The following is a 17,814-nucleotide window of genomic DNA, read 5'->3' as shown; positions in this document are numbered from 1 at the left end:
GAGATGGCCTAGAGTTGTGGAGGTGGAGGGGCTTTTTGCTTTTTCTTAGGACCTGTTTGTCAAATTCTTTGCAGGAAAGCACCCAGTAGTTTTTTTAATGTGCTGTTACTTAACAAGAATGCTGTGTTTACAAACTACTTACAGTTACAGGAAACAGTAGAAGACATACAAAGTGTAAATATGTATGTACACGCACGCACGCACACACACACACACGCGCGCTTTGTATGTCTTCTACTGTTTCCTGTAACTGTACGTAGTTTGTAAACGCAGCATTCTTGTGTGTGTGTATATATATATATGTGTATATATATATATATATATATATATATATATATATATATATATATATATATATATATATATATATATATATATATGCACACACTGTCGATCTCTCTACTGAGTGAGTATTGACAGTTGTCTGCATGCCGTTATTGAAGTACTAAAAGTGATTCGGCTTCCATTATAGCTGACCCATGTTTTCCTAGCAAACAGGACCTAGGGCATTTAAGCAGTTGCAGGATAAAAAGGTTCTTGATCTTAGCAGTCTTTCTTCTGGTGGAGCTACAGGGTTGTCCCCACTCTGCTTTGGTTCAGGTCTGTTTTGAATGTTTGTAGCCATTCCCACATAGGCGTAGCTCTTCACGCTTCCTTCCTACACCAATTTCTATAGGGAAAACATTTCTGCCTGCAAACTCTAGATGACCGCACAGTACCATAAATGTCATAAGACAAAATATTGTTGATACTTATTGAAACAACTGCTCTAAAGCTTGAGTCCAGTATTTGATCAAGAGCTCCCTCTAAACGGTGGAAACAATTGTCGATGTGTGCTTTTTTTGGCAAATATTTAATGGTACACCAATTAAATTTTTCCCGTTGCTTTAAATTGGTTTACACAAGTGGTCATGTGCAAATATTTGCTAGACCTCCTAGTAGCATGATAAACAGATATTCCCATCAAAAAACTGAACTTTGTTGTGTCTGAAAATCAAGACTATGCACACTTATCTATGCTGATGTAATACAAAGAAGAGGTGGCCTGGTAATGGGGTGAGGGGGAGGCAGTAAAATGGCACAAAAGCAAAGGAAGCTTATATCGTTCAAAAAATAGGATCCAAAAGAATACATTTTATGACAAAAAAAATGGAAGAAAAAACCCTTTGGGGGGGGCTCCCTTACATCACCCACGGAAACGTTATACAACCACAGATGGCAGAGGAGGACAAGAGAGAGAGTTCTACTCTGAAGAACACCTTTTAATTTGACACCAGATACCGTAATTCATTGTACAAATTTTGCATAACAGCCATCAAAATAAGCTATGATTATGACACATGGTGCTTTCCCCAGCAGGGTTCCTCCATCTCATAGATGCAATTACATCAGTAAGACAAATATGCATGAAGATATAGAGCTAAATTCATTGATACTTTTCACAATATGGATTATCTCTCAGTAGGAAACAAATCTGTATCCTGATGTTTTACAAACAGCCATGATAGTTAAAAGACTGTATATGAATTTGTCATCAGCATTGACCGCAATGGTAATGTGTGTATATGTATATGTTTATATGTGTGTGTGTGTATATGTATATATGTGTATATATATATATATATATATATATATATATATATATATATATATATATATACAGTGGGGATCGAAAGTTTGGGCACCCCAGCTAAAAATTTGTATTAATGTGCATAAAGAAGCCAAGGAAAGAAGGAAAAATCTCCAAAAGGCATCAAATTACAGATTAGACATGCTTATAATATGTCAACAAAAGTTAGATTTTAATTCCATCATTTACACTTTCAAAATAACAGAAAACAAAAAAATGGCGTCTGCAAAAGTTTGGGCACCCTGCAGAATTTATAGCATGCACTGCCCCCTTTGCAAAGCTGAGACCTGCCAGTGTCATGGATTTTTCTCAATCATCGTCTGGGAAGACCAGGTTATGTCAATCTCAAAGGTTTTAAATGCCCAGACTCATCTGACCTTGCCCCAACAATCAGCACCATGGGTTCTTCTAAGCAGTTGTCTAGAAAACTGAAACTGAAAATAGTTGACGCTCACAAAGCTGGAGAAGGCTATAAGAAGATAGCAAAGCGTTTTCAGATGTCAATATCCTCTGTTCGGAATGTAATTAAGAAATGGCAGTCATCAGGAACAGTGGAAGTTAAAGCAAGATCTGGAAGACCAAGAAAAATATCAGACAGAACAGTTCGCAGGATTGTGAGAAAAACAATTCAAAACCCACGTTTGACTGCACGATCCCTCCAGAAAGATCTGGCAGACACTGGAGTTGTGGTACACTATTCCACTATAATGAGATACTTGTACAAATATGGTCTTCATGGAAGAGTCATCAGAAGAAAACCTCTTCTACGTCCTCACCACAAAAATCATCGTTTGAACTTTGCAAATGAACATATAGACAAGCCTGATGCATTTTGGAAACAAGTTCTGTGGACCGATGAGGTTAAAATTGAACTTTTTTGGCCGGAATGAGCAAAGGTACATTTGGAGAAGAAGGGGCACAGAATTTAATGAAAAGAACCTCTGTCCAACTGTTAAGCATGGGGTTGGATTAATCATGCTTTGGGGTTGTGTTGCAGCCAGTGGCACAGGGAACATCTCACAAGTAGAAGGAAAAATGGATTCAATAAAATTTCAGCAAATTTTGGATGGTAACCATCTGTGAAAAAGCTGAAGTTAAAGAGAGGATGGCTTCTACAAATGGATAATGATCCTAAACACACCTCGAAATCCACGGGGGATTACATCAAGAGGCACAAACTGAAGGTTTTGCCATGGCCTTCACAATCTCCTGACCTCAACATAATTGAAAATCTATGGATAGACCTTAAAAGAGCAGTGCGTGACAGACAGCCCAGAAATCTCAAAGAACTGGAAGACTTTTGTAAGGAAGAATGGGCAAAGATACCTCAAACAAGAATTGAAAAACTCTTGGCTGGCTACAAAAAGCGTTTACAAGCTGTGATACTTGCCAAAGGGGAGAGTACAAGATATTAACTCTGCAGGGTGCCCAAACTTTTGCAGACGCCATTTTTTTGTTTTCTGTTATTTTGAAAGTGTAAATGATGGAAATAAAATCTAACTTTCGTTGACATATTATAAGAATGTCTAATCTGTAATTTGATGCCTTTTGGAGATTTTTCCTTCTTTCCTTGGCTTCTTTATGCACATTAATACAAATTTTTAGCTGGGGTGCCCAAACTTTCGATCCCCACTGTATATGTGTGTGTGTAATAAATTAATGAAGAGAATGTAACGTATGCCCCTTGCGTCTGGTAAACCTTTCTTCAAAGATGGCTAGGTTCACATTTGTGCAACCTTTATTATGCATGTGGGCAGCTGGTAGGAAGATGGAGAGAAGGTTGTGATGAGCAATAGATTTTTTTTTTACAGTCATTAGACCATTGCTGTAGAACAAACATAGTGGCATTGTGTGGTACCCAATACCACTAAAAATAATGTGGGGTTCATTACCTTTTATATGACACAATTTTAATCTTACCCTCCCTGAATTTAAAACTAATTGGGTTATATAAACCTTTTTTTTTTCCCAATAACATTTTTTCGTCAATAAAATATTTATCACACTTAATTTGGCATTTCATCTATAATCCCATTTTTGCTTTTTTTCTTTTCTATAGACCAAGCATATGATACAAAATGGCTTAATAGTTGCTGCAAGTCATGTTTTGAAACTTTTCTACTTCCCAGTTTTATCTTGTGTGTTCCTTTGCTGTGTGTCTAGGCTGTGTTAGTCTATTAATTAAAGCCCGAAGCCACTTGCACATCCTGGAGACTGACTACAAAGGAAGTCTCACATCTTTGCTGCATAGCTTGTGACAAAGCCTGAGTGGGTCCCAGAAGAGATACAGTTACTTGAACTCATAGCATCTTAAAACAGAATCAAGATGTTAAATAAGTCATTAAGTACCTAGCATGTTCTGCCTTATTAACAAGTTTTTGTTTTTTTTCAGTGTTGGCGGCCTTATACTAGACACAACTGTTTCCGACCCAAACTTGGTTGGGATTGTTGTTTACACACCAGTAATAAATGGTAAGAATTGTTTTTTCTGAATTTTGTTTTACCCAAGCCACTCTCTTAATTAGTAAAATAATTGTTGTATGGGTTAATGATATACAAATGCATGAAGCTGAGTCTGTTTACCATTTGTACATTTTTAAAGCATGTCTATGGTCAAAATTTTAAATCATATTAGATCATACATTTCATATACATAAGTGGTTGTAAAAGCAAAAATTTTTTTTTCTTTTTTTACCTTAATGCATTCTATACATTAAAGTAAGAAACCTTCCAAATGCAACTCCTCCCCAGTCCCCCTTATACTTGAGCCTGATCTCAATCCAGCGATGTGCATGAGAGCAGCAGCTCTTTCGGCTTTCAGGAGGTGGAGTCAATACAGAAATCTCTTCTTTAAGGCAGCAAGGTACCATGGGATATGTAGTCCCTAGCAACTGAAATTAAACAGCAGAGGAGAAGCTTCAAAACGTGCAGGGAATCCAGGAAGTTGTAGAAAAAAGATGGCAGCAGACACACAGCACTCCCAACATGAAAGGTGATAAGTGAACTTATATTGGGTTCTTCGAATCCTGCAGTTGCATCGGCTTATAATAGAGGTATTCGGAGACCAGTTTGTCTCCAATCACCTCTATGGTCTAGGAGGCCAGAAGTGACCAGCATTTTCGTCACTTCCGGTTAGGGCAGATAAAAACACTGACATTTTATTTTTTCTTTTGATCTCGTGCTTTCAAGGGTAGAGGAGAGATATGGGGTCTTATAGCCCCAGAGGTCTCCATAAAGTGGACCTATCATGCTTTATTTTTATCAAAAGAGATGTTTACATTTTTTGTAATCGGAATAAAAGTGATCAAAAAATAAATAAATAAATACAAGGACAATGTTAAACAAAACCTTTTTAATAAAATTATTTTTTTAATTTTTAAAGTGCCCCTGTCGTTAGTCTGTGCACGCGAGCACGGGGGGTCAAATATGTATGTATATGTATATGTAGGTCAAATGTCAACGGTGCTTGCACCACAAATGTGAGGTATTACTGCGAACATTCTAGCGATTGCAATAATTCTAGCACTAGAACTCCTTTGTAACTCCAAACTGGTAACCTGTAAACCTTTTTAAAGCATTACCTGTGGAGATTTTTAATGATCCACGAACATGCACAATTTTAAAGCATGGCATGTTGGGAATCTATTTCCTCGGCATAACCTCATCTTATATATTTTACAAATAATGGGGATATATTGTGCTTTTTGCATTAAAATCCATGAAGGTATAATTATTTTTAAAATTGAGTTTGAAAAACTGCTGCACAAATACTGTGTGACATAAAAAATTGCAGCAGCCACCATTTTATTCTCTAGGGCCACTGTTTAAAAACATATATAATGTTTGGAGGTTCTAAGTAACTTTCTAGGGGAAAACAAAAAATACTGATTTTTACATGTAAAGAAAATGTTAGAATACGCCTGGGGTGTCTTCCAAGTGGTTAAATGTGTGCCTTCCAAGTACAGACTTTTTCAATGAGCTGCGACAAATAATTCATAAGCTTGTCATCCACACATATAAGGATAACAACATTTATGTCACAGCTGGAGAAATGATTTTCATAAACATTAGCGCTTTGCAGCCATGCAGCAGTTATTAGATTGTATATGAAGAAAAGTAACTCACTGTACTCCATGTATTCCCAGACCCAGTTAATTGGGTTTTCAGTGCAGGCAAAATTCCAGGAATTGGCATCGTCTTGTGGATAAGAGTGGCTCAATAAAACTGTAAAGAATGGTATCTGTTTGCCTTGATAGCTAACAAGAATTAATCTATTGTGTTTATCAGCGCCAAGGTCCCAGGTTTTGTAGCATAATATTCCAACCTTTCATCAGTACAGTGCAGAGGATCAATACACAGGCCACTCACTACACAATTTTGCTTGCAATGCATATTTGGAATCTGTTGTGAATTATGTCTCAAGAAAGCCTTTTGAACGATGACCAGTTTTCTGATGATAATTGTTCTGTCTCTGTCCCAATGGACATTATCATCAAATTTCCTTGGGAGGAATTACCAGCAGATAAATTTGCCTTATCACTGTAGGTCTATGACTGTGGCTAGGGGGTGACTGCCTTGGTTTATCTGTTTCATTTACATGCACAACAAGACCCAATCAAGGTGTACAAGTTGCTGTGTTTTTAAGCTCTTATATTACTTCTAATCATCGTCTGATGTCGGTGGTTGTCTTTACACTATGCATTTTGTTGCCAATAATGTTTAAATCAATAACACTTCTTGCAAAATCTGTCAAAGCATCAGTCCACCCCTAAGTGATGGTTCAGTCTATAGTTAGAGCCTTTTTGTGGTTGCTATGAAATAATAAGTATCCTGCATCACTCGAGGTATGACCTTTTTATATATATATATATATATATATATATATATATATATATATATATATATATATATATATATATATATATATATATATACACACACACACATACACATATATAATTTATTTTTTCATGTTATTGACCAAAGGATAGCTAAGGACTCCTTACTATGTTAATTTATGCACAAGATGATTACCTTACCTTTGTTATGTTGGGTTGTCCTATTTTTGGATAATTATGTGGAGAGTCAGGGGGAGGTTCAGAGCAGGTTATTTGCAAATCTACTAGCATTGTAAAATGCAAGTTTATCTGATTTAGATTTGGAAAAGTCTTAAATATTCATGAGGCCCTTGTTTATGAGAAATAGCCTTTTAGGTAGAGTCTTTACTTATGCAGTAAAAACATGCAATTTTCCCTTAAGCAATATGAGAAGTATATGGTAAATGGGTTTAAGGCATCCTAGATATTCATAGTGTACTTGTTTATGGTGAAGAAAATTTCAACATGGCTGTTGTGTCCACCTTTGTACAAGGATGTTGAAGATTGCAGTTTTGCCATAAACGAGACAAGGAGTATCTATTTAACTTTTTAATTAAAATCTATGCATACAGCTGTTCTAGGTCTAGACACATAAGATCAAACATGCTCATAAAATCAACCAATCAGATTGCTCGACACTTTGGTCATTGGGAAAAGGTGTATATTAAGGAAGGTTTCTCAGCGTGCCGCTGAGAGGCTGAGCTAGCCACTCCCACCTCCTTCCTAGCCCGGTGCTCCAGTGAGCACTGGAGGGGCAGGGTAGAAATTGCTGACTGACAGTCACAGCTCTCTGCTCAGAGTGTACGGACAACTGAGCGATCAGTAGTCATGTGAGCTCTCGGTTCTCAGATTTAGAGGTTAGGAGAAAGCAGCAGAATTGGACTGATACTGCAGCATAGAGGTGAGTATGTGTTATTATTAAAGGTATTTAAATAGCGCAGTCAATTTACCCAGTGCTTTACATGTTTATTACACATTCACATCATTCCATGCCCTCCCTAACGCATGTTCATACCTACACATACTAGGGCCAATATATGCAGGAGCCAATTAACCCACCAGCATGTCTTTGGAGTGTGGGAGGAAACTGGAGTACCCGGAGGAACCCCGCCCTTCCCCAAGCACAGGGAGAACATGCAAACTCCAGGCAGGTAGTGCTCTTGTTGGGATTCGAACCAACATCCCCAGTGCTGCCAGGCTGAAGTGCTAACCACTTTGCCACTGTGCTGTCCTGTGTATATTATCTTTTTTTACACATTCCCACACTTCTCCTTTAATTCAGTCAATACAAGTACTAAAAAGATACAGTTGTCAGGGTACAATTTTGTTTTCACTATGAGAAGGAACCCTATGCTGAGAGAAATATGACATTTCTTGATCTTTCTGAAAATAATAGTTGCCGAAGTGTCAAGCTGATTCAATGGCTTGGTAGAGTTCACAAGCCATCACAAATCTTTCCAACCACACAATTCCTAACAAGGCAAATGTGCGTACAGTACACATTGTCATGCTTACATTGTCCTGAAATATGTTCAGATATTGACAAGGGCAACCTTACACCCCCTAAAACACGGTCACCTGAAGTTGGAGTTAGAGCTACACTCCTCTGGCCCATGATGCAGAATGTACACTGAGCTCATGAACATTATTGGTAATAATAATACTAATATTTGTGTGGGAACACTTTTGGGTTCTTGCAGCCGCAGTGAATCTTTATATTACTTTTTTGGCAGCGCACATGACACCTTCCATTTATTATTGGTAATAATGCCTTCCCTTTATCCAGCCCACCCAGTATAAGTACACATTATCAACATAGTATTTGGGTTTCTGATAGGTGCAATGAGGCAGAAAAAGACAAGCATTTTTGGTCCATATTTTCCTCTACTTAACACGGTGTAGCTATTCCACTAGTTTGGCTATAATTATTATCCAGCAAGAAAGATGGCCTAGAGCTGTGAGCTATTTCAGCCAGCTGTCCCGAAATCTAGACTTCCCTTCAGCTATTTATGTACATAGTTTTCTCAGTCAGTATTCAGTCCTGTGGCTACATTTATTAGGTATAGAACTATTCTAGAGGAAAAGGAACATTTAATATCTCATTATGATTTTTATTCGGTAATATGCCTACATGTTTCCATTTGCTCAAATGTGACAGTAAATGCTCTGCACTGTGCTTTGAGTTTCATAGGCGGTTATGGAGGCAACATTTGCATGTGTTTCTGGTACATAGAACAGGCAAGATACAGAGTTAGTAGGACTGTACCTCTTTTCATACCTGAATCCCACGTAGCATTAGTCATTCTAGAGAGGACAGAAGTTGTGTAGTACAGTTACCAATTAAGCATTGCTTTTATTGATAAACCTACATTATGATATTTTCTCTATATTTTTATTTTGTTTCTACTTAATGCAGTTGCCTTTCTTTTGTAAGCTAAAGTACCAACTTTAATGACTTGTCCACAGAAATAGTTAACATATATTATAGAATACACCCAGCTATAACTGACCATTACATTTGGCAGGCATACAGAACGTTCTGTTTTCCTAAAATAAAAATAGACCCTTAACTGAGGTAGATTGCATAATGTGCTGTGCTGTAACTGTCTGGACTAATGCGGGGCTATCCACACGTTTGATCTTCGCGTAAATATTTGAAAGTAAATCTGTGACATGTGAAGCAAATGTCAGTCCTTCAGAAACATCAAAGGAGATTTGCATCTGTTAAGGCCTCTTATGTCTTGTGCCATAGAGCAATGTTTCACTTCCAACCAACCTCTTCACTGGTTCCTTGTGCAGCTCCATATAAACTTTCTGATGAGATCTTGTGACGTCCATGTCCAGATATCAGATTCCTCTTTGGGAAGACATTGGATTATGAGATTCTGGTTATCTGACATGTTTTGTTTAATCCGTTGTTTACTTAGATTTAAAACGCTGGGCTTCTCTGTAAAATATCTGAAAGAAAAGAACAGTGTCGACTATACTAACCAGTTCAAGGCCAGGCAAATTCTGACATTCCTCCCCTACATGTAAAAAACATAATTGTTTTGCTTGAAAACTACTTAAAGGATAACTTCACCTTTTTTACAGAAAAATAAATGCACATTTTTTGCAAGTAAAAAAAAAGTGCCTTTTTATTTTTTGTTTCTGGGGCTTCTAAAGCATTGTGCCAGCAATCAGCAGATTGTTGGTGCCATGCGGGTCTCCTGCAGACCTGTCAGTATATCTGCTTGACCATACGGGATGTACAGGGAAGCAGATATACTGACAGAGTCACTAAACTACCACGGCATTCCGTGGTAGTTAGTTGAGAACTACAAGCCGATAGCCGCAAAGGCTGATTGGGACTTGTAGTTCATTGACAGAACACCGTTTTTTTTTTTTTAAATTGTGACAGCTAGCAGGGAGGAGAAGATTCCTCGCTAGCTGTCACAATGGAGAGTGGGGAGTAAAGGTGGCCAGTTCGTTCGTAACATGTTACACCCTGAATATGGGTGTAACATTTTATGAAAGGTGAACTTATCCTATAAAATCTCAAAACATTTTTTTTAAGCAGAGTCCCTAGAACATAAAATGGTGGGTGTTGCATATATTTATGTTACACAATATTTGCACAGCAACACAAAACACAATTTTTTTCGGAAAAAATGCAATTTAATGAATTTTAATGCACAAAAACACAAAATAATAACCTTTTTTTCAGTAAAATATAAGAGCTGATGTTACGCCAAGTAAATAGATTCCAAACATACTTTATTACTGTGTATACCCATTCAGCAGCGCCAAACTATGGTACCTAAAGCTGCATCGATGACCGAGATGTCACCCTTCCCATCCAGCGATGTACCAGTTTGTTGTATGGACTGGAAGTGGTTACTAGATGCAAACCTAGTCACCGAAATGTCAGATAATTTAACCTACAGCTTTTATTAAAATAATACCTGCTAATCCTGTAATAAATAAGCTTGGTTAGGCACTTCCTCTTATGAGGTTACAATGTTTCTCACCCTGTAACATGCTTACCGAAACATGCTTACTAAACATGCTGTAACATGCTTACCAATATCTATTTTATATATGATTTACCTTTTGCTAAAAATTGTAATATTATAAAATGATTGTTTTGCTACAGGGCCCCCTGAAGCATCCCCCAGCTATTAATGCAGATTGCCTAAGAATCGGAGCTATGTGAGAAGCCTTGCATAGCTCATGCAGCATAAGTACCCTTTTCACCAGGGTGATTCCCCACTGTGATCCTTAAATCCTATAATTAATACAAAAGCTAAAAGCGATCTGTTGGCTGTGTTGCAGATAAAAAAACTTTCCGATCTCTAGTCTGCACTGAACCAGCATAGTGTTTATCATTTCCAGCGCTCTCTGCCCTCTGTACTCTTCCAAGCTGGAGGCGAGTCTGGACCACAGTATAGTGGCTAATTGGCCAAGTCCCCATCTTTTGCTCAGCATGTGATCTAGGCAGACACCATCATTACATATGACCAGAGTCCTCCTTTGCTCAACACATAGAATTGTACAGGTGGCTGAGAACACTAACAATGATAAATATTCTTCTGTTTACTTCTTGGCTGCAAAGGTGGGAAGGTGGGTCAAAGTACATTATCCATTAATTTTTTTCTGTAGAGGTGTAAAAATTGAAGCATTGGACTGTAAAGAACAAAGTGATTACCTAAGCTGATGGAGATCTAAAATGGCTAAATAAATAGCTGATTTATTCTACTGAATACTTTTGTTTAAAAAAAACCCAGTTGTGTTTTAGGCTTATTGGTTTTTAAGGGATTGCTGTATTTTACTAACTGTTCATCGGTTTCACCAAGGTCTGTGGCAGGCTGCCAGCCTATTTATTTAGGCTACTCATGCTTTAGACCTAGCACTGGCAGATGACCTATATGGAAAAGGATAAAAAGCTTAGGATGACAACAACTGAGAAAAAGGATGCTTTTAGCATCAAAAGGAGGGCACACGCTATCATCTGTACATCCATAACAGGATGCCTTGCACTGAGGATTAAAGGAAAGCTGTTTCAAATAGCTTTTGAAGCCCACTGGGTTCTTTCATAACATACCCATGCAATTTCTAATAAAGCATACACCATATAGGCAATAATGAGCAAAGAAACAGCAGCTGATTTATTCATATTGACCACACTGGAAGAGCACAGTATGCTAGCAAACCTTCAAAGCCAAAATGCAGTAGTCATTCAGTAAAGAAATGCTGAATCTAGCAGTGCAAATTTGTGTCTTCTCCTAATTGGGATACTTTAAGTGACTACATCATCATTTTTATTCAGACAGCTAAAAACCACAATATACTGGATTTAAGGGTTGTGGGTATCCATAGACAGCAGATATCTTTCTGGGAACAATACAGTTGCAAGAAAAAGTATGTGAACCCCTTGGGATTATGTGGAGTTTTGCATGAATTGGGCATAAAATGTGCTCTGAACGTCATCTAAGTCACAACAATAGAAGAACACAGTCTGCTGAACATAATACTACACAAACATTAGATGTTGCCATGGTTTAATTGCACATAACATCTAAACATTCACAGTGCAGGGAGGAAAAAGTGTGTGAACCTTTGGACTTAATAACTGGTCAACCCTCCTTTGGCAGCAATAACCTCAACCTCTGTAGTTGCAGATCAGACCTGCACAACGATCTGGAGTAATTTTGGACCACTCCTCTTCACAAAACTGTTTCAGTGTAGCAATATTCTTGGGATGTCTGGTGTGAATCCTCTCTTAAGGTCATGCCACCGCATTTCAATCGGGTTGAGGTCAGGACTCTGACTGGGCCACTCCAGAAGGCGTATTCTGTGCTGTTGCAGCCATTGTTTTGTTGAATTACTTGTATGCTTTGGGTCATTGTCCTGTTGCATCACCCATCCTCTGCGGAGCTTCAGTTGGCGGACAGATGGTCGTACGTTTTCCTGCAAAATGTCTTGATAAACTCTGGAATTCATTTTCCCATCAATCACAACAATCCGTCCAGGCCCTGAGGCAGCAAAGCAGCCCCAAACCATGATGCTCCCTTCGCCATGTTTTACAGTGGGGTGAGGTTTTGATGTTGGTGTGCTGTGCCTTTTTTTCTCCACACATAGTGTTGTGTGTTCTTCCCAAACAACTCAATCTTGGTTTCATCTGTCCACAGTATATTTTGCCAGTAGTGCTGTGGAACATCCAGGTGCTCTTTTGCAAACTTCAAACGTGCTGCAATATTCTTTGTGGACAGCAATGGCTTCCTCCGTGGTGTCCTCCCATGTACTCCATTCTTGTTTAATGTTTTAGATGTGTCAACAAAAATGTTAGCATGTGCCAGAGATTTCTGTAGGTCTTTAGCTGACACTCTGGGATTCTTCTTTACCTCATGCAGCATTCTGCGCTGTGCTCTTAGTCATTTTTACAGGACGACCAAGCCTAGGGAGAGTAGCAACAGTGCTAAAATTTCTCCATTTGTAGACAGTCTGTCTTACCGTGGACACATGAACATCAAGGCTTTTGGAGATACTTTTGTAACCCTTTCCAGCTTCATGCAAGTCAACAATTCTTGATCGTAGGTCTTCTGAGAGCTCTTTTCTGCGAGGCATGGTTCACATCAGACAGTGCTTCTTGAAACCAGTAAACCCAAAACAGGTGTGTCTTTTTTAAGGGTAGGACAGGTGTCAGCAACACATCCAATATCATCACACTGATTGGAGTCAAGGTTGGCTCACTCCTGGCTCCAATTAGCTCTGGGAGAAGTCATTAAGCTAGGGCCTCACATACTTTTTCCTCCCTGCACTGTGAATGTTTACATGTTATGTGCAATTAAACCATGGCAACATCTAATGTTTGTGTAGTATTATGTTCAGCAGACTGTGTTCTTCTATTGTTGTGACTTAGATGACGTTCAGAGCACATTTTATGCCCAATTCATGCAAAACTCCACGTAAGCCCAAGGGGTTCACATACTTTTTCTTGCAACTGTAGCTGGGAATATATCTGCTTATCCTAGAACAAGCCATTAGAGCATCAAGACTCTCTGCAATACTTGTATGACTCTGATAGTATACGCATAGATTTTAGAGTTTTTCTCTTCTCCATAGTGTAGGAAAGCATCAAGTGCTCTGGCAGAGACATTATATATCCTGTTGTGCAAACTGCTTCAGGTACTCAGTATCAATACCCTCATAGGGTATTGGAAATTGCCCCCAAAGCAGGAGCATCGCTTGCTTTCTCCGGGTCAGCCATAGTCCATGTAAAATGAATGTGTACAGTATTGGGAAGATGCAGATGGTACACACTAGTTTATCACCCAGGAGCTTCAGAAGTGAGATCTTCAAATTAGAGCTGCCAGCCTCCTCTGTTCTTGTAATCTACATTATAAAGCAAAGCAAAAAAAGATGCAGGTGAAGGATATTGGCAGAGATACAAAGCTGCAGGTAAACACTTGGGAGAGAATACTGGAACCAAAGGCTGCTGGTCATAAGAACAGTTCCGCCAGTAGGTGACGTATGCAGACAGTAGGTATGTGACATCTTCAGTTTCATTAAAGTATATGTAAACCTCACCTTGTAAAGCAACCCATTCAGTTTAAAATAGAAATGACAGGCAAAACATTGGTGTGTGTATATGTGTGTGAGAGTATATATTATATATATACAGTGAGGAATAGAAATATTTGAACACCCTGCGATTTTGCAAGTTCTCCCACTTAGAAATCATGGAGGGGTCTGAAATTCACATTGTAGATGCATTCCCACTCTGAGAGACAGAATTTAAAAAAAAATTCAGGAAATCACATTGTATGATTTTTAAATAATTTATTTGTCTTACACTGCTGAACATAAGTATTTGAACACCTAAGAAACAGCAAGAATTCTGGCTCTCAAAGACCTGTTACTGTGCCTTTAAAAAGTCCACCTCTACTCCACTCAATCTAACTTAGTAGCACCTGCCTGAGCTCTTTAAAGACACCTGTCCACCCCACAATCAGTCAGATGCCAACTACGTCCATGGCCAAGACCAAAGAGTTGTCAAAAGACACCAGAGACAAAATTGTGGACCTCCACAAGGCTGGAAAAGGCTACAGAGCAATTGCCAAGCAGCTTGGTGAAAATAGGTCAACTGTTAGAGCAATTGTTAGAAAATGGAAGAGGCTAAAGACGACTGTCAGTCTCCCTCGAAATGGGGCTCCATACAAGATCTCACCTCGTGGGGTATCACTGATGATCAGAAAGATGAGGAATCGGCCCAGAACTACAAGGGAGGAGCTGGTCAATGACATGAAGAGAGCTGGAACCACAGTTTCAAAGGTCACTGTCGGTAGAACACTACGCCGTCATGGTTTCAAATCATGCATTGCACGGAAGGTTCCCCTGCTCAAGTCATCACATGTCCAGGCCCGTCTGAAGTTTGCCAATTACCATCTGGATGATCCAGAGGAGGCATGGGAGAAAGTCATGTGGTCAAATGAGACCAAAGTAGAACTTTTTGGTCTGAACTTCACTTGTCGTGTTTGGAGGAAAAAGGACGAGTTTCATCCCAAGAACACCATCCCTACTGTGAAGCATGGGGGTGGTAACATCATGCTTTGGGGGTGCTCTTCTGCGAAGGGGACAGGACGACTGCACTGTGTTAAGGAGAGGATGAATGGGGCCATTTATTGTGAGATTTTGAGCAACAACCTCCTTCCCTCAGTCAGAGCATTGAAGATGGGTTGTGGCTGGGTCTTCCAACATGACAACAACCCGAAGCACACAGCCAGGATAACCAAGGAGTGGCTCCGTATTAAGCATATCAAGGTTCTGGAGTGGCCTAGCCAGTCTCCAGACCTAAATCCAATAGAACATCTTTGGAGGGAGCTGAAACTCCGTGTTGCTCAGCGACAGCCCCGAAACCTGACAGATCTAGAGGAGATCTGTGTGGAGGAGTAGGCCAAAATCCCTGTTGCAGTGTGTGCAAACCTGGTCAAGAACTACAGAAAACGTTTGACCTCTGTAATTGCAAACAAAGGCTTCTGTACCAAATATTACCACTGATTTTCTCAGGTGTTCAAATACTCATGTTCAGCAGTGCAAGACAAATAAATTCTTTAAAAATCATAAAATGTGATTTCCTGAATTATTTTTTTTAATCCTGTCTCTCAGAGTGAAGATGCACCTACAATGTAAATTTCAGACCCCTCCATGATTTCTAAGTGGGAGAACCTGCAAAATCACAGGGTGTTCAAATACTTCTGTTCCTCACTGTGTATGTATATATGTGTGTGTGTGTGTATATATATGTGTGTGTGTATATATATGTGTGTGTGTGTATATGTGTGTGTGTGTGTGTGTATATATATATATATATATATATATATATATATATATATATATATATATATATATATATATATATATATATTAAATACCCCCCTCTTTTTATAAGCAATCACATACCCTCTGTTCCCAGCTGCATAAGTCGCTTAAGGAGGAGAAACCGCAGCATACTGCTCTTCAGGGACTGGTAGCCCCACCAGGGATTTCACACAAAGGAAGCAGTACAAAGAGAACAGGTCATAACCAAAAAGGTCGAGTATCTGGCTGCTCGTCCCTAATATGAATGCATGTACACAAAGAACCCCCAGTGGGACTTTAATGCAGCAATAGGTTCATACATATATTGAGAGAGTCATTTTGTTAAGAGATTTTTATCAACTTTATTACATATACGTTTCCATTGTAATATTAAATACATGGTTTCTAAAAAGAATATTGCTCTGACAGTGTTCTTACAAGAGAACTCTTAATACAAGAATACACTATACAGAAAAGAAAGAAAATACCCCAATGCGTTTCGATCATTCCACATTCTAGATCTTCCTCAGGGGGCATGAGAGACAAAGGGCTTTCTAGTAAATATATAAACAATCATAAATCAGTATACCAAAAAATAAATAAATAATTTAAAATATTTTATCACAAAACTAAAAATATTTTTTTACTTACAAAAATATATGTTAGAGCAAAAGAGGGGATGACTTCCAAGATGGGAGGCTGGATGGATGGGAGATGGCCCAGCCTCCCATCTTGGAAGTCATCCCCTCTTTTGCTCTCACATATGTTTTTGTAAATAAAAAATGTTTTTGGTTATGTGATAAAATCTTTTTGATTATTTTTTTTAGTATACTCATCTATGATTGTTTATATATTTACTAGAAAGCCCTTTGTCTACTCCTCCTATCAGCTTGCTCCTAGAACTACAGCACAGCTGACTGGCCGTTTGTGCTGCTTTCCCAACCCCTTGCTAAGCTTTGCTGTGCAGAAAAAGCAACAATCTGATTTCAAGTCAGATTCAGTCTGTGGAGGAGTGGAGAGAGTTGGTATTGATACAGCTCATTTGGAGGAACAAGCAGTTACCATTAGCAACACTGTTTCACTGGGATAGTCCCAAAAGCGCAAACGACCATCCTAAAGATAGGTGGTCACTGGATGATGGTGTGTCAGTCCATGTGGGGGCACCATTCTGAGCACAGTGGAGTACCTGTTGTATTGTAAAAGGAGATCACAATCAAGATTATCAGCACTCTGCACCATATTTTCACTTATTGGGACTGATTACTTGATTTTGTTTATTACTTTATTGTTTATGCTGATTTTTGCGCTATTTATGCGTGGTCCATATGGTTATTTGTTTGTGTGTATATACAGTAAGTCCACAATTTATGACTGCTGAAAATGATTATTGGAGTTATTTGATACATCCACAAACTCATTAGCACCCCCTTTTTTTCACTTTAATTGTGTGCGCCTCCACCTTCTAGATATACCATGTTCTTTTAAAGTACCCAGATGTAAAAATCATAAGGGGTTAAATACGCCATTAAACCAGTTTATACTGGCCATTTAAAACCAGCGCACGCCAAACCAAAGAAAGTCCACTTACTTTACCTTAAGGCGAGCTCTAGTAATATGCAGCATCCAGATTTCACACAGCCCCTTCCCTCACATTGAACTTCTAATGCTGGCTATATACGAGTTGTATTTTTATTGATCAGCCAGAGGGCTGATTAAAAAATGAAAAATGGACTCCTCCATCCACACAAGCAAAATGGAAGGAGGAATCCTCTCCACTGTACCATTGTATTCATACAGAGTGGACTTTCTGCTGTCAACATACACTGATCAATGGCTGCAGCTGCTGATTGAGAAACATTTTTCAACAAGCCCATTTGACAGAAGTGAATTGTTAAATCAACTTCTGTCAAATGGGAGCAGCCACACAATCCAAATTTGCCCGTTCTCTGCAGAATCTGATGAATTTCA

At 38.7% G+C, this 17,814-nt stretch overlaps 1 protein-coding gene across 2 annotated transcripts in view; it reads left to right on the top strand.

Moving 5' to 3' along the window:
* Positions 1-17,814, top strand: part of SLC41A2 (solute carrier family 41 member 2) — a 148,203-nt gene that overhangs the window by 97,622 nt on the left and 32,767 nt on the right. For both annotated transcript variants that reach the window (XM_089651842.1, XM_089651843.1), the window contains exon 8: positions 4,023-4,102. In XM_089651842.1, the coding sequence (XP_089507968.1) occupies positions 4,023-4,102 (80 nt within the window). The remainder of the gene's footprint in view (positions 1-4,022; positions 4,103-17,814) is intronic.

The sequence above is a fragment of the Staurois parvus genome, unplaced genomic scaffold, assembly GCF_062004578.1.
Source record: "Staurois parvus isolate SC_StPar_1 unplaced genomic scaffold, SC_StPar_1.0 ptg000025l, whole genome shotgun sequence".
NCBI classification, from domain to species: domain Eukaryota; kingdom Metazoa; phylum Chordata; class Amphibia; order Anura; family Ranidae; genus Staurois; species Staurois parvus.
The sequence above is the reverse complement of the archived record's forward strand: the minus strand, read 5'-3'. Positions and strand labels throughout refer to the sequence as shown.